The 17,747-nt window shown below is 42.8% G+C and overlaps 2 protein-coding genes and 2 non-coding genes across 4 annotated transcripts; 3 read left to right on the plus strand and 1 right to left on the minus strand.

Moving 5' to 3' along the window:
- Positions 1–5,528: 5,528 nt before the first annotated feature.
- Positions 5,529–5,977, plus strand: LOC140715768 (histone H3). The gene has a single exon (XM_073028140.1). It carries the CDS (start codon positions 5,567–5,569, stop codon positions 5,975–5,977), a length of 411 nt encoding a protein of 136 aa, XP_072884241.1. The 5' UTR covers positions 5,529–5,566.
- Positions 5,978–9,629: 3,652 nt separating this feature from the next.
- On the plus strand, positions 9,630–10,084 carry LOC140716079 (histone H2AX-like). The gene has a single exon (XM_073028772.1). It carries the CDS (start codon positions 9,660–9,662, stop codon positions 10,038–10,040), a length of 381 nt encoding a protein of 126 aa, XP_072884873.1. The 5' UTR covers positions 9,630–9,659; the 3' UTR covers positions 10,041–10,084.
- Positions 10,085–14,344: 4,260 nt separating this feature from the next.
- On the plus strand, positions 14,345–14,418 carry trnat-agu (transfer RNA threonine (anticodon AGU)). The gene has a single exon. It is a non-coding gene; the product is annotated as a tRNA-Thr (tRNA).
- Positions 14,419–15,024: 606 nt separating this feature from the next.
- Positions 15,025–15,107, minus strand: trnal-aag (transfer RNA leucine (anticodon AAG)). Its single transcript has one exon. It is a non-coding gene; the product is annotated as a tRNA-Leu (tRNA).
- Between the last annotated feature and the right edge of the window lie 2,640 nt (positions 15,108–17,747).

Here is a 17,747-nt window from a genome sequence, read left to right on the forward strand (position 1 = left end):
AATCCCCACCCCACATTGCCCGAGGGTGTCCATGTCCCTGATAGCTGGCACGTACTATAGAGTTGCAATTCACACAGGTGTCTCTAAGAACAATGGTCAAATCCGTTGCATTGTCTCTCATTTCCTGGGTCCAAGACCCGAATTAATAGCGATCTTGCGATTCTCCGGAAGGAGGGGGCTGGTCCCGCACCCTTCGGCCCCTCAGAGCTGTGGTATATTCATAACAATTGTCATTTAACAATATACATGTATACGGTCAAACGAGACATTTCTCAAAACTAGAGTGTAAAGCACCATAAACAAACATAACACATAATAACTTATGAAATCAAGGATGAAATCTATAGATGGATTACACATAAATAAAGAAATAAAGTGTGTAAATTAAATATTGCAAGATATTTAAAGTGAACAGATAAGGATAACAGATACTACAGGAAGGATGTGGAAGCCATAGAAAGGGTGCAGAGGAGATTTACAAGGATATTGCCTGGATTGGGGAGCATGCCTTATGAGGATAGGTTGAGTGAACTTGGCCTTTTCTCCTTGGAGCGACAGAGGGTGAGAGGTGACCTGATGGAGGTATATAAGATGATGAGAGGCGTTGATCATGTGAATAGTCAGAGGCTTTTTCCCAGGGTTGAAATGGTTACCACAAGAGGACACAGGTTTAAGGTGCTGGGGAGTAGGTACAGTGGAGATGTCAGGGGTAAGTTTTTTACTCAGAGAGTGGTGAGTGCGTGGAATGGGCTGCCGGCAACGGTGGTGGAGGCGAATACGATAGGGTCTTTTAAGAGACATCTAGGTAAGGCCATGCCACCCTTTTTTTAAGATTTTTGGAGATAGACTTTATTAATTCTGGAATGCTTATTCTTCCACAGATATGACAAAATAATAGAGTCTAAGGAATCAAAAAAAGTTTTAGGAATAAAAATTGGGATTGATTGAAATACATATAAAAATTTAGGGAGAACATACATTTTAACAACATTAATACGACCTACCAAAGACATAGATAGAGGTGACCATTGTGACAGACTCTGTTTTGTAGTATATATATAAGATTGGCAAAATTTTCACGAAAAATATCTTTAAAATTCCTTTATATATAACTTTCGTTTATATTATTGGGCAGCCAATATACTTTGTGCTACCTTTTGGTCTTTTTTCCATAGCCAACCCGAGTGCCCTAATTGGGTGGCAATGGAGTTGAGTTCCACTAAAGATTTATCTATTTCTGCACTTCTTGGCTCTGTACTCCCTAGTAGTTTGTCAAGACTAATTGTTAACCCTCTTGTTAGACACACTTTGCGAATATGGGCTCAGTTTAGGAAATCTTATGGTTTCTATGGTTTTTCCTTTTCTAGTCCTATCTTACATAATCACCTTTTTTTTTACCTACTATGTATGATTCAACATTCCATGATTGGTATAGGAAGGGCATTAGACATTTTGAAGATCGTTTTATTGATAATCGCTTCGCCTCTTTTCAACAGCTCTCTGCTAAGTTCAATCTGCCTAATGCCCATTTTTTTAGATATCTCCTAATTAGACACTTTATTAATCCTTTAATTCCTAACTTCCGTGAAATGCCTGAGAAAAATGTTATGGATTTATTTCTTTCTATTAATCCACTGGGTAAAGGTTTAATATCACATTCATAGTAAATTAGCATTCTTAAGGCGTGCCCCTGTGGATAAAATTAGAATGGCTTGGGAGCATGATTTAAATATCTCTTTATCTGATGAGACTTGGGACTCGATTCTCAAATTGGTTAGTTCAACCTCTCTTTGTGCTTGCCATTGCCTTTTACAGTTTAAGATTGTTCATAGAGCCCATATGTCTAAATCTAAATTATCTCGATTTTACCCTAATATTAGTCCTCTTTGTGATAAATGCAAAAGGGGTGAGGCCTCTCTTATTCATATGTACTGGTCCTGTCCTAGCTTAGAGAAATTTTGGAAAGATGTCTTAATAACTTTGTCCTATATTCTGAATCACCACTTAGAACCTAACCCTTTAATTGCTTTGTTTGTTTTTTTGGGTGAGACAGATATACGTTTGAGTTTGACTAAGTGTTGAATATTATCTTTTGCTTCTCTCCTGGCTAGACGTTTAATCCTCCTTAGATGGAGAGATGTTGCCCCACCCACGCATGCTCAATGGCTTAATGATATTATGTCCTGCTTAGACCTTGAAAAAAATCATTATTCAGTTCTTAATTCGGATATAAAGTTCCATAAGGTCTTGGGACCTTTTATTGAGTACTTTCATAACCTTCCTCTTAAGGTTTTTTTCGGTCCCTTGCTTTCAGCTCCTTTTTTTTGGTAGTAGGCATTATTATCTTCTGTTTTCAAGTGTATTTACAGTTTTGGGGGTTTGAATGTCCTGATTTATATTCTTTATATTGTGTTGTGGTTGGTCTGGAGTTTTTTTTTGTTGTGGGGCTTGGGGAGGATACTAACTTTACATGACTTCAATTTGGGTGCTTTCTCAATTATCTTTTTTGTATTATATTATTATTGTATGTTTATTTTTGCACTGTATTAATTTTCTTCATTTTGGTTTGGGGTTTTTTCCTATCTGTAGTGTTGTAGAAAATGCATAAAAAAACAATTTAAAAAAGAGACATCTAGATAGGTACATGGAGCTTAGAAAAATAGTGGGCTATAGGTAAGCCGAGTAATTTCTAATGTTCAGCACAACTTTGTGGGCCGAAGGGACTGTATCGTGCTGTAGGTTATCTATGTTTCTAGCGCCACTTTGAATGCAATGAGGCTGTGTTTGTAAGTCCGATCGCATTGCCGGATTTCGCCGTCCCTCCTGTGGAAAATAAAAAATGATGTACCTATCACGGGATAGCCCAGCTCCACAGCTCAGTCCTGAAGTGGGAATTAACCACAAACTTTTGGTTGGTTTCAATATTACAGTTGGAAAACAGCGAATGCTGGAGAGAACGAAGTCAGTGCAACAGTGAAACAGATTTATATGAAAACTTTGGCCTTTAATTCGGACAAAACTTTCTTCACAGCAAAGAATCTGGCCTCGGACACAGACAGAAAGCAGTCTGGGTGATGGGGATGCCCGATCTTAATTGGAATGGGTCAGGGCCGGATTAAGCTAGTGCGGGGCCTGTAGCATATGTTATAAAGAGGCCTTAAATTAAAAGAAATACACATACGTATTAAGACATAAAGTATTTACTTGCATAGTAAAGTGATTCATTTTTTTTCATTTGCTATACAGCCAGATAATACGACACGTCTGACACTTCAGTAATTGTATTACTTACATGTAGGTATCAATTTCAAATGTCAAAAGTAACAAAACTACAATTTAAAATTTAGATGTTCTAGATTTCGCATAAACAAATTTATTGATGATAGTGGAAATGTCTATTTCACGCAGAAATTCATGTTCAATGCTTATTAGAGTGAGATTGTTCAATCTGTTTTAACCCCTTGTGCTCCTTAGATAATTTTTAATCCTTTTCAGTTTTGAAAATGAGCGTTCTCCACTGTAGTTGGTAACCATGAGTGACAAGTAGATTCGCAATTAGAGTGTTGCAGCCTTACCCGAAGTACAGCTCCCAATCTCCGGCCTCTCCCCAGACCGTCCCGAACGCACATCGTCCCGCCCACTGACACACCTGAGCCAATCAGAGCATGCTTCTCCCAGCGGTACTGACTGATTGGCTATAAGTGTGCCTGAGGTCGGGCTGCTACCAGGAACTGGAGCTGTCAGTCTCAGTTTGTTGTTTCCCGAACAGTAAATGTTATTATCAGAATGAAACTGGGTCCGCAGCTTTTAGGAAATGCATTGTTATGAACTCAATCCACAGTACTTTGTCAAAGAACAGAAAACAGATGGCTGAAGTCATTAATTTAAGTGTAAATGAACCGGCTACCCAAAACCCACTTTAACAGTGTGAGAATACGGTGAGAATGCCGATTTCACCAGAATGCAGCTTGCAAACACTTAGTACAGGCGGGGCCCGTAGCCTATGCTACTTTTGCTACTAGGTTAATCCGGCCCTGGAATGAGGCGTTTTTGAGGAGAAAGAGAGACAGAGTGGCCGGGAGCTGACTCCAGGGTGTCTCCGCTCCGACCGCTCGCTGCCTTTAAATTCCTTTGCACCGCCGCCTCTCGCTTCGTTTCTCACTCAGTTCTGAGTTTTGAGAGAGTTTCTGCAGAGTTAACGACATGACCGAGACCGCAATCGCTGAATGCCGCTGCAACCGAGGCTCCCAAGAAGAAGGCGGCCGCCCGGACCAAAACTGCCGGTCCCAAACTGGGCGAACAGATCTACAAGATTGTGGCGGGTTGCCGCAGTCACCGAGGGGTGTCCATAGTCGCGAAAAAGAAGGAGTTGGCCGCAAACGGCGTCGATGTGGAAAAGCTGAAAAGTCAGATCAAGATGGTCATTAAAAGGAAATTGGAAAGCGGCTCCCTGGTTCACACCAAGGGCGCAGGTGCCTCTGGCTCCTTGAAGGCCGCTAAAAAGGACAGTACCGCGAAAAAAGTGAAGAAACCAGCGGCCAAGACTTCTCAGATCAAGAAGCCAGCGATCAAGAAAACTGCGGCCAAGAAAGCAGCAAAGAAATCTCCCGCCAAGAAACTGACGGCTAAAAAAGCGGCAGCTAAGAAAACTGCGACGAAGAAGTCTGCGCAGAAGCCCAAGATCCCCGAAAAGATCGCAGCTCCGAAGGCGAAGTCGCCCAAGAAGTCAGCAAAACCCAAGCCGAAGGCAACATCTGTGAAAGCCAAGACGACGGCGGCTGAAAAGTAATTTAAAAAAACGCAACTTGTTCTGAAATACCATATCTGAAACTTACGGTTCTTCTCAGAGCCGCACACACCTCCCAAGAAAGAGCTAGAAAATTTACGGCTGCAGTAAATACTCTCGGGCGGTATGTATAAAGTGACAAGAGCAGTCGTTTTGTCATTCAGCAGCGACTTGGAGCGTGAAGAAATGAAAAATTTAATGATATGGTTTTAATGAATGTTTTGTAGATATATTGAGTGGCGTTTCAGTTCGGTATTGATTCCTGGGGTCTTTTCGAAAACCTCTTGCAGCTGTTTCCCGCAAAACTATTTAGTAAATGCAGTAAATTAAAATCGATCTCAATTCGCTCACGTCGAGAAGCTATTCAATAAACATTCAGATTCAGCTAATTGACGGAAGAAGAAATTATGATTTAAAATGAAGGTGAACTTTAATAATTTATCATTCTATTAATTGTAAGAAACTCGTTTGTTCTTGAAATTGGCGGGCGATTTGAAATTGAACCGGCATCCAATCACTGCAGTCGGATTGGCTGAGTCAGTCACCAGTTTCCATTTTTGGTCAGAGGTAATATTCCCCACCATCACCCATCCCCTCTCCCACCGCCGCCAGAGGCCAGCCTCAAACTGGTAATGGTAAAACAACCAATCACAATGCTGATCAGCCTTGCAAGCAATCAGAGAGCGGGGCGGCCCTTCATCAACTCTTTAAAAACCGGTTCCCGAATCTGCTCAGCACACCAATCCGGTATTTCAGGTTGTATTCAGTCTGCTGAAAGAAATGGCCAGGACCAAGCAAACAGCGCGGAAATCGACTGGCGGGAAAGCTCCCCGCAAACAGCTGGCCACCAAAGCGGCGCGGAAGAGCGCTCCAGCCACCGGCGGAGTGAAAAAGCCTCATCGTTACCGCCCCGGCACTGTGGCGCTGAGGGAGATCCGGCGCTACCAGAAATCCACCGAGCTGCTCATCCGCAAACTGCCCTTCCAGCGCCTGGTGCGAGAAATTGCTCAGGACTTCAAGACCGACCTGCGCTTTCAGAGCTCTGCCGTAATGGCTCTGCAGGAGGCCAGCGAAGCCTACCTCGTTGGGCTCTTTGAGGACACCAACCTGTGCGCCATCCACGCCAAGCGAGTCACCATCATGCCCAAAGACATCCAGCTGGCCCGCCGCATCCGCGGGGAGCGCGCCTAAATTCGCCCTCGGCACCAAGCATCTTAAAAGGCTCTTTTAAGAGCCACTAATCCCACAGTGAAAAGGGCTGTCACTTGTCCCCTGACCGCCTGTATTACCTACAGGCCATTTTTCTCTGAGAAATGTTATCTCCCCCTGTGAAATAACCTCTCCCTGACCGTCAGCGTGTTCCTGTCCCAGATCCCTGTCGTGTACTGTAGTTTATTTGTGGCAAGTTTTGCAGGAAGTTGCCATTACTGTTTGTCTTGCCTTTAATAACCAGTTCTATTTCTAGTCGATTCCATGATAGTTTAACGGGGACACTGTAGTCTGTAGATGCTGTGATTGCAGTTCTTTCACAGAACCAGCTTTTTTATACGGGTTGCAAACTGGCCTTAGACCGCAGTTTGATAAGAGAGGCTAGTGTATCACTAACTGACGTTATTTTCACCGCGAAAACAAACTGGATTGGATTTTGGGAGCTAAATGGCCAGACACATTCAAACAGGCAAGTTGGGCTGATACCTAAAAATATAAACTTGTTCGAAGTACTAATATATATTGCGTGCTGCGGATCAATAAATAACTTTTCCGGCTGGCTTCTCAAATTTCAGGTCACCCGGGGAACTAACAGTTACTTTCGGCGCTTTTCTTGCTGGTCTCTGTTCATTGGTGAATAAGGTGGCTCTCTGATTGGCTTATTGCACTCACCAGAAAAGAATGGGAATTTTATCCCTAGACCCTTGGGGAGCTAATACGGTATCTATAATTACAGTACTTTGTATTATACATTGATTAGAACAGACTCAAATTATTCTATGTTGTACTGGGTCTGCTGCCCCCTCCCTTTTGAAATCGCTGGTTGTTATCCAAGCCCAGGTTTTACATCTGTTTGTGATGCTGTTAAGTCTTCTGTTTCTGCTCTGCAGGTAGAAATGCTGATTCCATTGTTATTTGCGAAGTTTGCAGACGGCTATGAATTATTTGTTACACCTCAATGGTCATGAGGATGATCATCCAGCTCAGCATACTGGAAGATTGTTGGGATCATCAAGAACACAAAATTTGCATTTCTGGGTGGGAAGGAAATGATCAGGCAGAGAACATGGCTCTGTCCAATATGACCAAGGCTCCTTGTGTGGCTTTATCCATTATTCCTCTTTAGGTGTGTTTAGTTCCTTTCCCTGGGAGTAGATTTGACTCTTTAGGAGAGGAGTGTTACCATGTGCCTGGTGTGTAACTGAAGAGGTAATGCTGTCTCAATCTGTGCATCATCAATATGACTGAATGGTTCCATTGTTTACAGAAGGTTCTAAAGGTCCAGCATCTCATAACATTGGTGCAGCAGTCTTTAACCCAGAATTTCAAGTGTTAGTTAGAAAAAGGATATCCAGTGATCTTTCAGCTTGTACTGTTGAAATGGTTGCAATCCTTCTTACCTTGCAGTGGATAGAGGATATACAGCCTAAGTGTGTTGTTGTCTGTTCTGATTCCTTGGCCATACCAGTTTAAATGCCAAAAGATCATCAGATATACTGTAGGAGCAGAATTAGGTCATTTGGCCTATCGAGCTTTCTCTGCCTTTTCATCATGGCTGTCCCACTTCCCTCTCAGTCATAATCTCCTGGCTTCTCCCTGTAACCCTTTTGGCCTTGTCTAATAAACCATCTTTCAACGTCTGCCTTAAATTGCTTGGCAAGCAATTTAAATTGCCTTTTGGCCTTGTCTAATAAACCATCTTTCAACGTCTGCCTTAAATTGCTTGACGTTGTGGCAAGCAATTCCACAGATGCACCACTGTCTGGCTAACAGAATTCCCCCTCATCTCCCTTTTAAATAGATGTCCCCCTGATTGTTTTTTTACAAAACTATAAAAGTTTAATTTACACAAGTACACAAAGTGAAAACATTCAGTATTTACAAGACATTGAATAAATATTAATTAAAATATGAATATTACCACCTATAAAACAGTCAATTGCAGGGAGCCCACTGCTCCAGGAAATCCCCCACTGTACCCATTGTGACCGCATGCTCACTCTCCAATGACAGCCGGGCACGAATGTGTCCTCATAAGAGGGGCAGGCAGTCGGTCCTGACAGACTTTCTGTCACCTGAATCTGTGAATGACCAACTTGGTGGGGTCCAGGAGCAAGCCCACCAGTAGCTCCTCCTCGCTGGGTGCCCATGTATGTGGAGCACGGAGCTGAAGTACAACCAGAACCTGAGCAGCAGCCCCTTCAGAGAGTTAAACATGGATGCAACTAGTCTTAAACTCCTCCACAATAAGAAACTTTCTCATCATATCTACTCTATCAAGGCCTATAATATAGGCCTAATGCTATATCAAATATATCATTTGATATTTTAATGTGGTTTTCTCATTCTTCTGCATTCCAGTAAGTAGAGGTCAGAACCATCAAAAGCTCTTTATATGCTAAGCCTTTCAATCACAGAATTATTTTTGAATCTCCTTTCAACCCTTTACAATATCAGCACACCTTTTCTTAGATAATGGTCCCTCAATTGCTCATTGTACTCAGCGAGGACTTACAGATGCTTTATAAAGCCTCACCATTGCATTCTTGCTCTTATATTCTACTCCTCTAAAATAAGTGCCAAAATTACATTTGCCTTCCTCACCACTGACTCAAACTCCAAATTATCCTTCAGGAAATCCTGCACAATGATTCCCAAGGACATCTGCACCTCAGATTTTTTTTTCCCCTTTTAGAAATAGTCTATGCTTTTATTTCTTCTACCAATGTGCATAAGCAAACACTCCCTGACACTGTATTGAATCTGCTACTTCTTTGCCTATTCTCCTAATCTGTCTGTCCTTCTGCAGATTGTCTGCTTGTACCTCCACCTATCTTTGTATTATCCACAAACTTGGCACAAAGGCTCAATTGCATCATTCAGCTCATTGACATATAACTTAAAGAGAAGCAGTCCCAACACAGACCCTTGTGGAACACCGGCATCCCCTTGCCACTTTGTACATCTGAAGAAACTTTTGGTCTCCTCTTTATTATTGTTGCTTAGTTTACCTTCGGACTCCATTGTTATAACTTTGTTTTCCTTGTGTTGTTTTTAAAAGATTTCAATTCTCTAACCCCACTAGTTTTTTCTCCATTATATGCTCTCTCTTTGCCTTTGTTATGTTGGCTCTGACTTCCCTTGTTCCCCTTTACATTGCAAAATCTGCAGGCTAAACTCCAGTCGCAGTTTGAAAAGAGTAATACATTGGGAACATGATGCGGTTCATGCAGTGACCGCGAACAGAAGCTGACAATAGATTTTTGAAAGAAATCGGCGAAATAATCGCCAAACACTGTTACAAAAATACCTACACTTATACTAAATGTGGCGGAATTCAGTAATGGTTGAATGGGGAGTCGAAGTCGACAAAGAAACCTGCAATTATTTGATTTTAGATAAGGTTTAAACAAATGATTTTTGGCGGGCTGTTTCAAGTTTCTGCTTGTTTAGGACGGGAAGCGGTTATTTTCCGCGCTTCTGCTGTTGTTTCTTGATTGGTGAATAAGGCAGCTTTCCGATTGTATTATTGGTTCTTTCTATGTGACTAAACTTTGTTGAACCAATCATACGCGTTCCGCTGCATTCCCCCAGAAGGTACAAAAAGGGCATGGGCGCGATGCGATTCCTCATTCTCTGTGAAAGTATTATCGAGATTGTGAAAATGAGTGGACGAGGAAAAACTGGCGGCAAAGCTCGGTCCAAGGCCAAGTCTCGCTCGTCCCGGGCAGGACTGCAGTTCCCGGTGGGCCGTGTTCACAGGCTCCTAAGAAAGGGTAACTATGCTGAGCGGGTGGGTGCAGGCGCCCCGGTCTATCTGGCTGCTGTGCTCGAGTATCTGACGGCTGAAATCCTTGAGCTGGCCGGCAACGCGGCCCGGGACAACAAAAAGACCCGCATCATCCCCAGGCATCTGCAGCTGGCCGTCCGCAACGATGAGGAGCTTAACAAGCTGCTGGGAGGGGTGACCATCGCTCAGGGCGGGGTACTGCCCAACATCCAGGCCGTGCTGTTGCCCAAGAAAACCGGCGGTGTTAGCAAGTGAAGCGACAGAATCTGACCCAGTGACCCAAAGGCTCTTTTCAGAGCCACTCACAGTGTCTGTGGAAGGGCTGCTCTGCGGATACCATGAGCGCCGGGTAAAGGGCTCAGTTTCGGTTTAGATTTTTGTACTGGTTGTTAGGCAGGGCGCATTGAAATTCCTTGGTGGTGCGAAGATCACAGGGTGAACGGTGGGTGTAGTGTGAAACGTCGGAGCTGGGTCCTCAGTTGAATATAGGAGTTGAATCGCTCCAGCGGTGCGATCGGCTTCATATACGTCGTCGATTTCAAGCAGCCGCCTTTTCCAGAACAGCTACGGGCGGGTGGGAGAAGTGGGGTGAACATAATCTCTGCCCAGGTACCGATGTCTGATTGGCAGGCAGTCCGAAATGATTGGCTGCGTTTTCCAATTCGAATAATCCGAACATTTGGCTGTCATCGAGAATGGTTGAGGAAGTTAATTTTGTAGAAACAGGAAAATTATCATAACTTTACTTACATTTATCTTCTAAACAAGCCGGTTTAGATGTGCGGTGGCTTACTGAATCGCGTTCGGAGCTGAGTGAGTTTTCTGTGGGAGTACAAAACGTGGGAATCCACCTCCCTTCCCCCCCCCCACCCCCGAGAGGTGATTGGAATCAATTTTAGTCTCACTACTTTACATTGATCAGCAGTGTAGTACAGGGGAGCAAATTCTTAGCCCACCACAATATCATCCCGCAGTTGCCTCAAATCACTGTCAATTTTCCCCCCATTACCAACCATCAATACTACTTCGCTGCATTCAAAAAAACACCTCAACCTCTACTGTAACGTTTAGAGTACTCACCTCGCATGTTAAGGAAACCACCAAGAAACACAAGATTTGCTTCACTGCTAATTTTTCCGAATGTCATCTATTTCTAATCCGGGTCACTGCTCTCTCTGTGAGGTGCTGGGTGGCTTTTAGAAGAGCCTTTGTGTCGTGTTCAGGAGAACGGAGACTTTTTCAACCGCCGAAGCCATAGAGGGTGCGGCCCTGGCGTTTCAGAGCGTACACCACATCCATGGCAGTGACCGTCTTGCGCTTGGCGTGCTCCGTATAGGTGCTGGCATTGGAGAGGGCCCTGAGAAATTTAATTAGAATTATATTGGGAATGAAAGGGTTAATGTGTGAGGAACATTTGATAGCTCTGGATGTACTCATTGGCGTTTGGAAAAATGAGGAATCTCTTTCAATTCCATCGAATATTTTAAAGGGCTAGATAAACTCTCTTCCATACATGCTGCCTGGTCTGCTGAGTTCCTCCAGCATTTTGCATGTATTGTTCAGGTGTCTAGAATCAAAAGCACAGCTTCAGAATAGCAGGGCACCCACTTAGAGCAATGGTGAGGAGGAATTTATACAGCCAGTGGGTGATGAACCTGTGGAAATCATTGCAACAGATGGCCATGGAGGTAAAGTCACTGGGTATTTTTAAAGTTGAGGTTCATAGGTTTCTGATTGATAAGGGTGTCAAAGGTAGAAGGAATAAGGCAGGAGAATGGAGTTGAGAGGTATAATAAATCAGCCATGATAGAAAGGCAGAGCAGAATTTATGAGCCAAATGGGTTACTTCTACGGATACATCTTACGGACTTATGATCTAAGACAACCCATTCACTGTACTTTAAGTACACAGACTTGTTATGTCCTATGTCTTTAGTGTCTGCATTAAATTCCAGTTGCCATTTTTCAGCAGATTTTTTGTTCATCTCTTCCAGATCCTTCTGCAAGCTGTGACAGAGTGTGAGTGAAGACCTGTACCTAGTGATGTACACAATGCTGCGGGGTGCGCTATTACGGTATTTGTAATCCATACTGTTGCAAGAGGAAGGTATCTTAGAGACTGTCAGTCAAGAAAAGTGAATAGACAGATAGTGTAGTGTAGCCATATAGCCATTCCCCTCAGCAACAGGTTATCATTGGCTACAGTTTCTAAACTGTAGAGAAGCGGGGGTGGGAAGAGAACCTACCAGGGGAAAGCCACAGCAACCAAGTCTCTGGCAATGTGTTTGGCTCTGTAGCTCAGAAAGGAAGGGGGAGAATAGGAGAGCAGTGGTGATAAGGGATTCCATAGTTAGGTAAGCAGACCGGAGATTCTGTAATCATAAAAGGGACTCTCAGATAGTATGTTGCCTCCCACAAGCCAGGATCAGATGAATCAGATTAGATGTACAGTGTTTTGAAGGGGGAGGGTGGGTAGCCAGAGGTTGTGGTACATACTGGTGCCAACAACATAGGTGGGAAAGGGGAGAAGGTCCTGAACAGAGAATATAAGGAGCTAGTCAAGCAGGAAGTCAAGAGTGGTAATCTCTGGATTAGTGCCTACACCATGCGTCAGTGATGGTAGAGACAGAACAATTTTGCATATATGCGGCTGAGGTGCCAAACTTGGGGATCTCTTCTTTGAAAGGTATGACCCATACAAAAAGGACTGGTTGTACTTGAATTTGAATGGGACCAACATCCTTTGGGTAGATTTGTTAGAGCTGTTGGGGAATGTTTCAACTAGTTTGTCAAGGGACTGAGTACCAATGTGATAGGTCAGAGGCTGGGACAGTTTGTATACAGGCAAATGTAGCTTGTACATAGATTGGGAATAAGGATAAGTAGTTGACAGGGCAAAATTGCAGACAATAGGATGGGTTGAGCTGTGACTATTTTAATGCAAGCAATGTCAGGACAAGGGTCATAGGTTAGTACAAGAGCGTTGGTGTTTCCATACCAGGCCATGAAGCAACCAGTCAATATACTCTCCACTATACATTTACAGTATAGCAGTTTATGACAGTTTTAGATGTCAAGCCAATCTTCACAAACTTCTAAGTAAGTAAAGGCACACCAGCCAAATTTTCAATCTCCCTCCTATAAGCTGATTCGTCACTACCTTTGATTGAATCAACAAGAGTGTCCAACAAACTTAAATACAGCATTGGAGCTGGGCGTAGCCTCACTGTCACAAGTATGAAGAGAGTAGAGTAGGGGAGCTAAGCACTCAGCTTTGTGGTGCACCTGTCATGATGGAGATTGTGGAGGACATGTTGTTGCCAATCAGAACTGATGAGGGTCCGCGAGTCAGGAAATCAAGGAAACAATAGCACAAGAAGATATTGAGCCCTAGGTCTTGAAGGTTATTGATTAGTTTTGAGGGGATGATAGTAATGAATGTTGATCTGTAGTTGATGAAAAGCATCCTGGTGTATGTATCTATCTTCAGTGTTCAGATGTTCCAGGATTGAGTAAAGAGCCAATGAAAGTAGCATCTGCTGTTGACCTGTTGTGATGGAAAGCAAATTGGAGCAGGTCCAAGCTGCTTCACAGGGAGAAGTTGATATGTTTCATGGCCAGATTTTCAAAGTAATTCATCATAGTGGATGTAAGTGCTTTTGAATAATAGTCATTGAAGCCACGTTCTTTGGTATAATTGAAGACTGCTTGAGGAAGGTTGGTACCGCAGAATGCCAAAGCAAGTGGTTAAAGATATTAGTAAACAGTCCACCCACTTGATTGGACAGGTCTTTAGAACTCAGCCTGGTACCCCTCTGAGATGTCTGCTTTTCATGGATTCACCCTCCTGAAGGGTATACTCACATCTCCCTCAGAGATCACAGCATTAGTGAGGGGCTGATTCATTATATGTCCTGCTCACATTGTATGACCTTCTCACATGCATCACTTCACATTTGTCTTGTTGAAATTAATTTGCAGAGGGATGGGAACTAAGACGTTTAGGGCAATTAGGAGTAGTTGTGGGAAACAATGATGCTCATTGAGCATACAATGACATAAATCGAAAGGTCAAGCATGGTGGTAATAATGTTCTGAGTTGTGTCTGTTTCAATGCAAGAAGCATTGCAGTAAGATGGAAGAGTTCAGAGAATGGATGAGCATGTAGAATTATGACATTGATTGCAGTAGGGACAACCTCGTTTTGTTGCAGGAGCTGCATGACTGGTAGCTCAGTGTTCTAGGTTTCCAATGTCTTAGATGTGACAGAGAGGGAGGGAGTGTTTTCCTTTATCGATATATAGAGGTCCCACCAGAATCTCCTGTTACAGCAAGGCAGGAGATGTGACCGGAATATGTGTAAGGGAGCACTTTGGATATAATGATAATAATTCCATTTGATTCAGGATAATTATAGAGAAGGATAGGTCTGGTCCTTGGGTTGAAATCATAAATTGGAGAAAGGCCAATGTTGATGGCATCAGGAAGGATTGGTAGAGGTTGCTTTCTGACAAATGGATGTTTTAACTATCATCATTACAGTTGCCTTTTAGTGTGAGGGTTCCGTGGCTTAACTGGTCAAAGCGCCTGTCTAGTAAACAGGAGATCCTGGGTTCAACTCCCAGCGGAGCCTTTTAAGTTATGGGGTGAATTGTCGTGTGAAGAAAGCTACAAAGCAGAAATATGCTCATTGCAAATCATAAATTACACTTCAAGGAACGGAACATATTATTCCTCGAAAATGTGGTAAGTCTGGTGCTTTCTGCGGAGCAAGAAACAGGACGACGTAGTCATACATAGATATTTTTGCTGTAGCGTTTTTACATTGTTGGTCAGCTTTACTAACTTGCCTGGTCTTACTGAGGAATATCACACTGAGTTTCATACGTCTTTCCTATTGAACTCCGAAGAGTTCGCTGCCTATTTCAAGAAACCGGACAGACGGTGTCACTGAAATGAAGTCAAATACATATTGATGTTAATTACTTTTTCACCCACTACTTTCATTAACTAGAGGTCACGAATCCCACCCATCCACACGATCCCCTGCCTGATCTAGAGTGTACAGCAGTCACACAATAATATACTTGGCCATGACACCAATATACTGTAGTATTATCCAGGAACATAGTCATGATGATTTGTGATTCTTATATTTAGCTCTGCAAAACGTTTCGGGTTTCACTTTAATACCACAACTGAAAACCTGGCGGAAAAGAACAATGTACATACTCCGCAATGGCAGTGGTGGGATTCGAACCCACGCCTCCTTGGGAGACTGGAGCCTTAATCCAGCGCCTTAGACCGCTCGGCCACACTACCACGTTTTTTAACTGTTACACAGTGACATGATTTGTTGCTGACCTTAATCTTCAAAGTGTATCATCGGTATAATAATTAGAAATATTCTCCCACATACTATGCTTGAGGTTCCATGCATTTTCCATTTTTTCCAACCCAAAGCAATTCCAGAGGGTACACTGGTACAGAGTTGCCTCTTCAAATTGCCGAGTGCCAGCCAATGGTTTTCCAGATGTCACTGTGAGTACTCTCAGTATATTCATGGAACAGTAGAGATAAATATTCACATTTCCAGCCGATGCGAAAAGTAAAATCACCCCCTAACGACTGATGTTGTCTCATTCAGAGACCTTTGCACGTGTATGCCAAAATGTTGCAAGGTTTTCATTCACATGACTACCTGGTAGGCGCTTCAGATCCCTCCAGACTAAGACTAATAGGCATTGGAGAAGTTTTTTCCCTACTGCGGTCACTTTGCTGAACAGTTAACTGCCGGTTAACTGTCGGCTAACTATTACTTGGATTGCACTACCTGTATGTATAATCTATATTTTCATTTATATTTATCATTATTATTGTTATGAGCAGAGAGACAACATCTGCCGGAAGTAAATTCCTTGTATGTGCATAGGTACTTGGCGATTAAAGTCTGATTCTGATTATGACCAATCCCATCCCCGCGCCCTGACATTTCAAATTAAAACACTCACGTTGACAACGGTTCTCAAAATCTATACTTGGCCCTTTCTGGGATATTTAAAGCTGTTTGAAAATACAAACACAAAACTCCAATATGAGTTGAAACAGATTTTGTGAAGTTGTTTTAGGATTAAATAGCATTGACTTGCAATTACACCGCACCAGACACTGTTCCATCTGCACTGTCCAAATTTTTAATTTAAAAAGTGATGAAGATTACAGTCTTCAAACAGTGGTTATGCGAGGACCAGGTAGCAGGTCATTTGGACACTTGTGTGTTTTTGAGGTGACAAATTCCAGGTTGTTTCCTGAACCACAGGAAATACAAAACACATCAGCAGGAAGAAGACTGCGCAGCTCTGTCATTCAATCACGTCATAGCTGATCCAGATTGTCTGCCCAACTCGTCACTTCCACCGATCTTGTTAATTTATCGTTTCCTTTTTTGTTAATCATTTATTTCCCACCTTATGAATTGGCGAGGACTCTATCTCCTCTGCATTTTGCCTAATTAATTCAGTGGATGACAACGACCTGAAAGAAATGGGATCTTCTGATTGACATGTTTTGTGAATTATTCGATTACTTCAAACCATGATTAAATTGTTTGATACTCTGCCATCACACGACATCAGCCACTCGAATTCTGACCGTATTTGTCATTGTGGAGAAAATACCGTCTCTGGAGGCAATAACTGTTTTTTACTTATTACTTAATCACTCATCAGTAGAAGTTCAACACGCTTGCCTTTGCGCCACAGAGCCCACAGTTACATCTTTTAGTGCAGAAAGATAAACTTACTGAAGAGCAAACTGCAATTTATGGAAAACAATCTTTCGTCCGCCCTCCTTTCACTCAGGAAGAGGGAAAACTAGCAACAATCCAGCAACAATGAATATATTTGAGAGAGGTTTTTTTTATAACAAATAAAACATTTATTCAACACTGCTAAAAAAAAAAGTAAAGAAACGACTAACTTAACCGGAAGAACAGTTCTTAAAGCAAGAAATACAAACTCAGTTCTTTAAAGTAGTATTGCAAAAAGTCCAAAATGATTAAAGGAAAGTCTTTCCTTGAATTAAATCCTCTTTTGTGACGTTACTGCTGATCCCAGTCGAAGTATGCTTTGCTGAGGGATTTACCATTGAAGGAAATAAAACGGCTTAAAGGCACTGACCTCTCCTTGGCGAAGCTCTGCATCCAACTCTTTCTGCTCACACGCGACACCAACTTTCCTCGATCTTTCAGCTTCCCAAACTTCGATGAATCTTCACTCTCGGACTGCACTTTAACAGGCAGTATTGTGACAAAACTGTCCGAAATAAACTTTGAATTAAGGCAGAAAGTAAATCTCCACTTTAAAATAAATCTGCGTCATAACATAGAATACGCAGCGAAACGGGACTCTCTGCCCAATTCAACCACGGACTGCCCCCACTGCCCCCACCGCCCCCAAACACAGGGAGGGGTTATCCTTTTATATCCTGTTGAAAATCTATCACATGACCGCTCACTGGCGAGAAAATGATGTCACTCCACCATCACAAGACCATTACCTCATGTACAGCATAGCCTCAATTACATCATGGTCACGTGACAGGCACAAGGTAACCGCGGGTACGTAACACCATTCTGTTATATTGCAGCTTTCTCAACAAAGTTTCACAAACAACTGGACGGCAAGAATTTTAGGTGACGCAGCAGAATTTTTCAGTCTGAGAAACAAAAACACATCACGTGGTCTTCCCCTCCTATCGACGGCAGCGCGACGCCGATCTTCTGCAGCACCGGTGTGGTTCCGGAGAAGATCTCGTGAGCGGTTTTCAGCGCAACTTCCCCGGGAGCACAGTGCCACATCCTGACATTGACCGCAGAATTCCGGATTCCTTGCAAATTCCTCAGTGATTAAAATAGAATTTGTAGAAGAACCAATGTGTCTCTACTTATGGTTGAGGGGATTA

The sequence above is a fragment of the Hemitrygon akajei genome, chromosome 24, assembly GCF_048418815.1.
Source record: "Hemitrygon akajei chromosome 24, sHemAka1.3, whole genome shotgun sequence".
NCBI classification, from domain to species: domain Eukaryota; kingdom Metazoa; phylum Chordata; class Chondrichthyes; order Myliobatiformes; family Dasyatidae; genus Hemitrygon; species Hemitrygon akajei.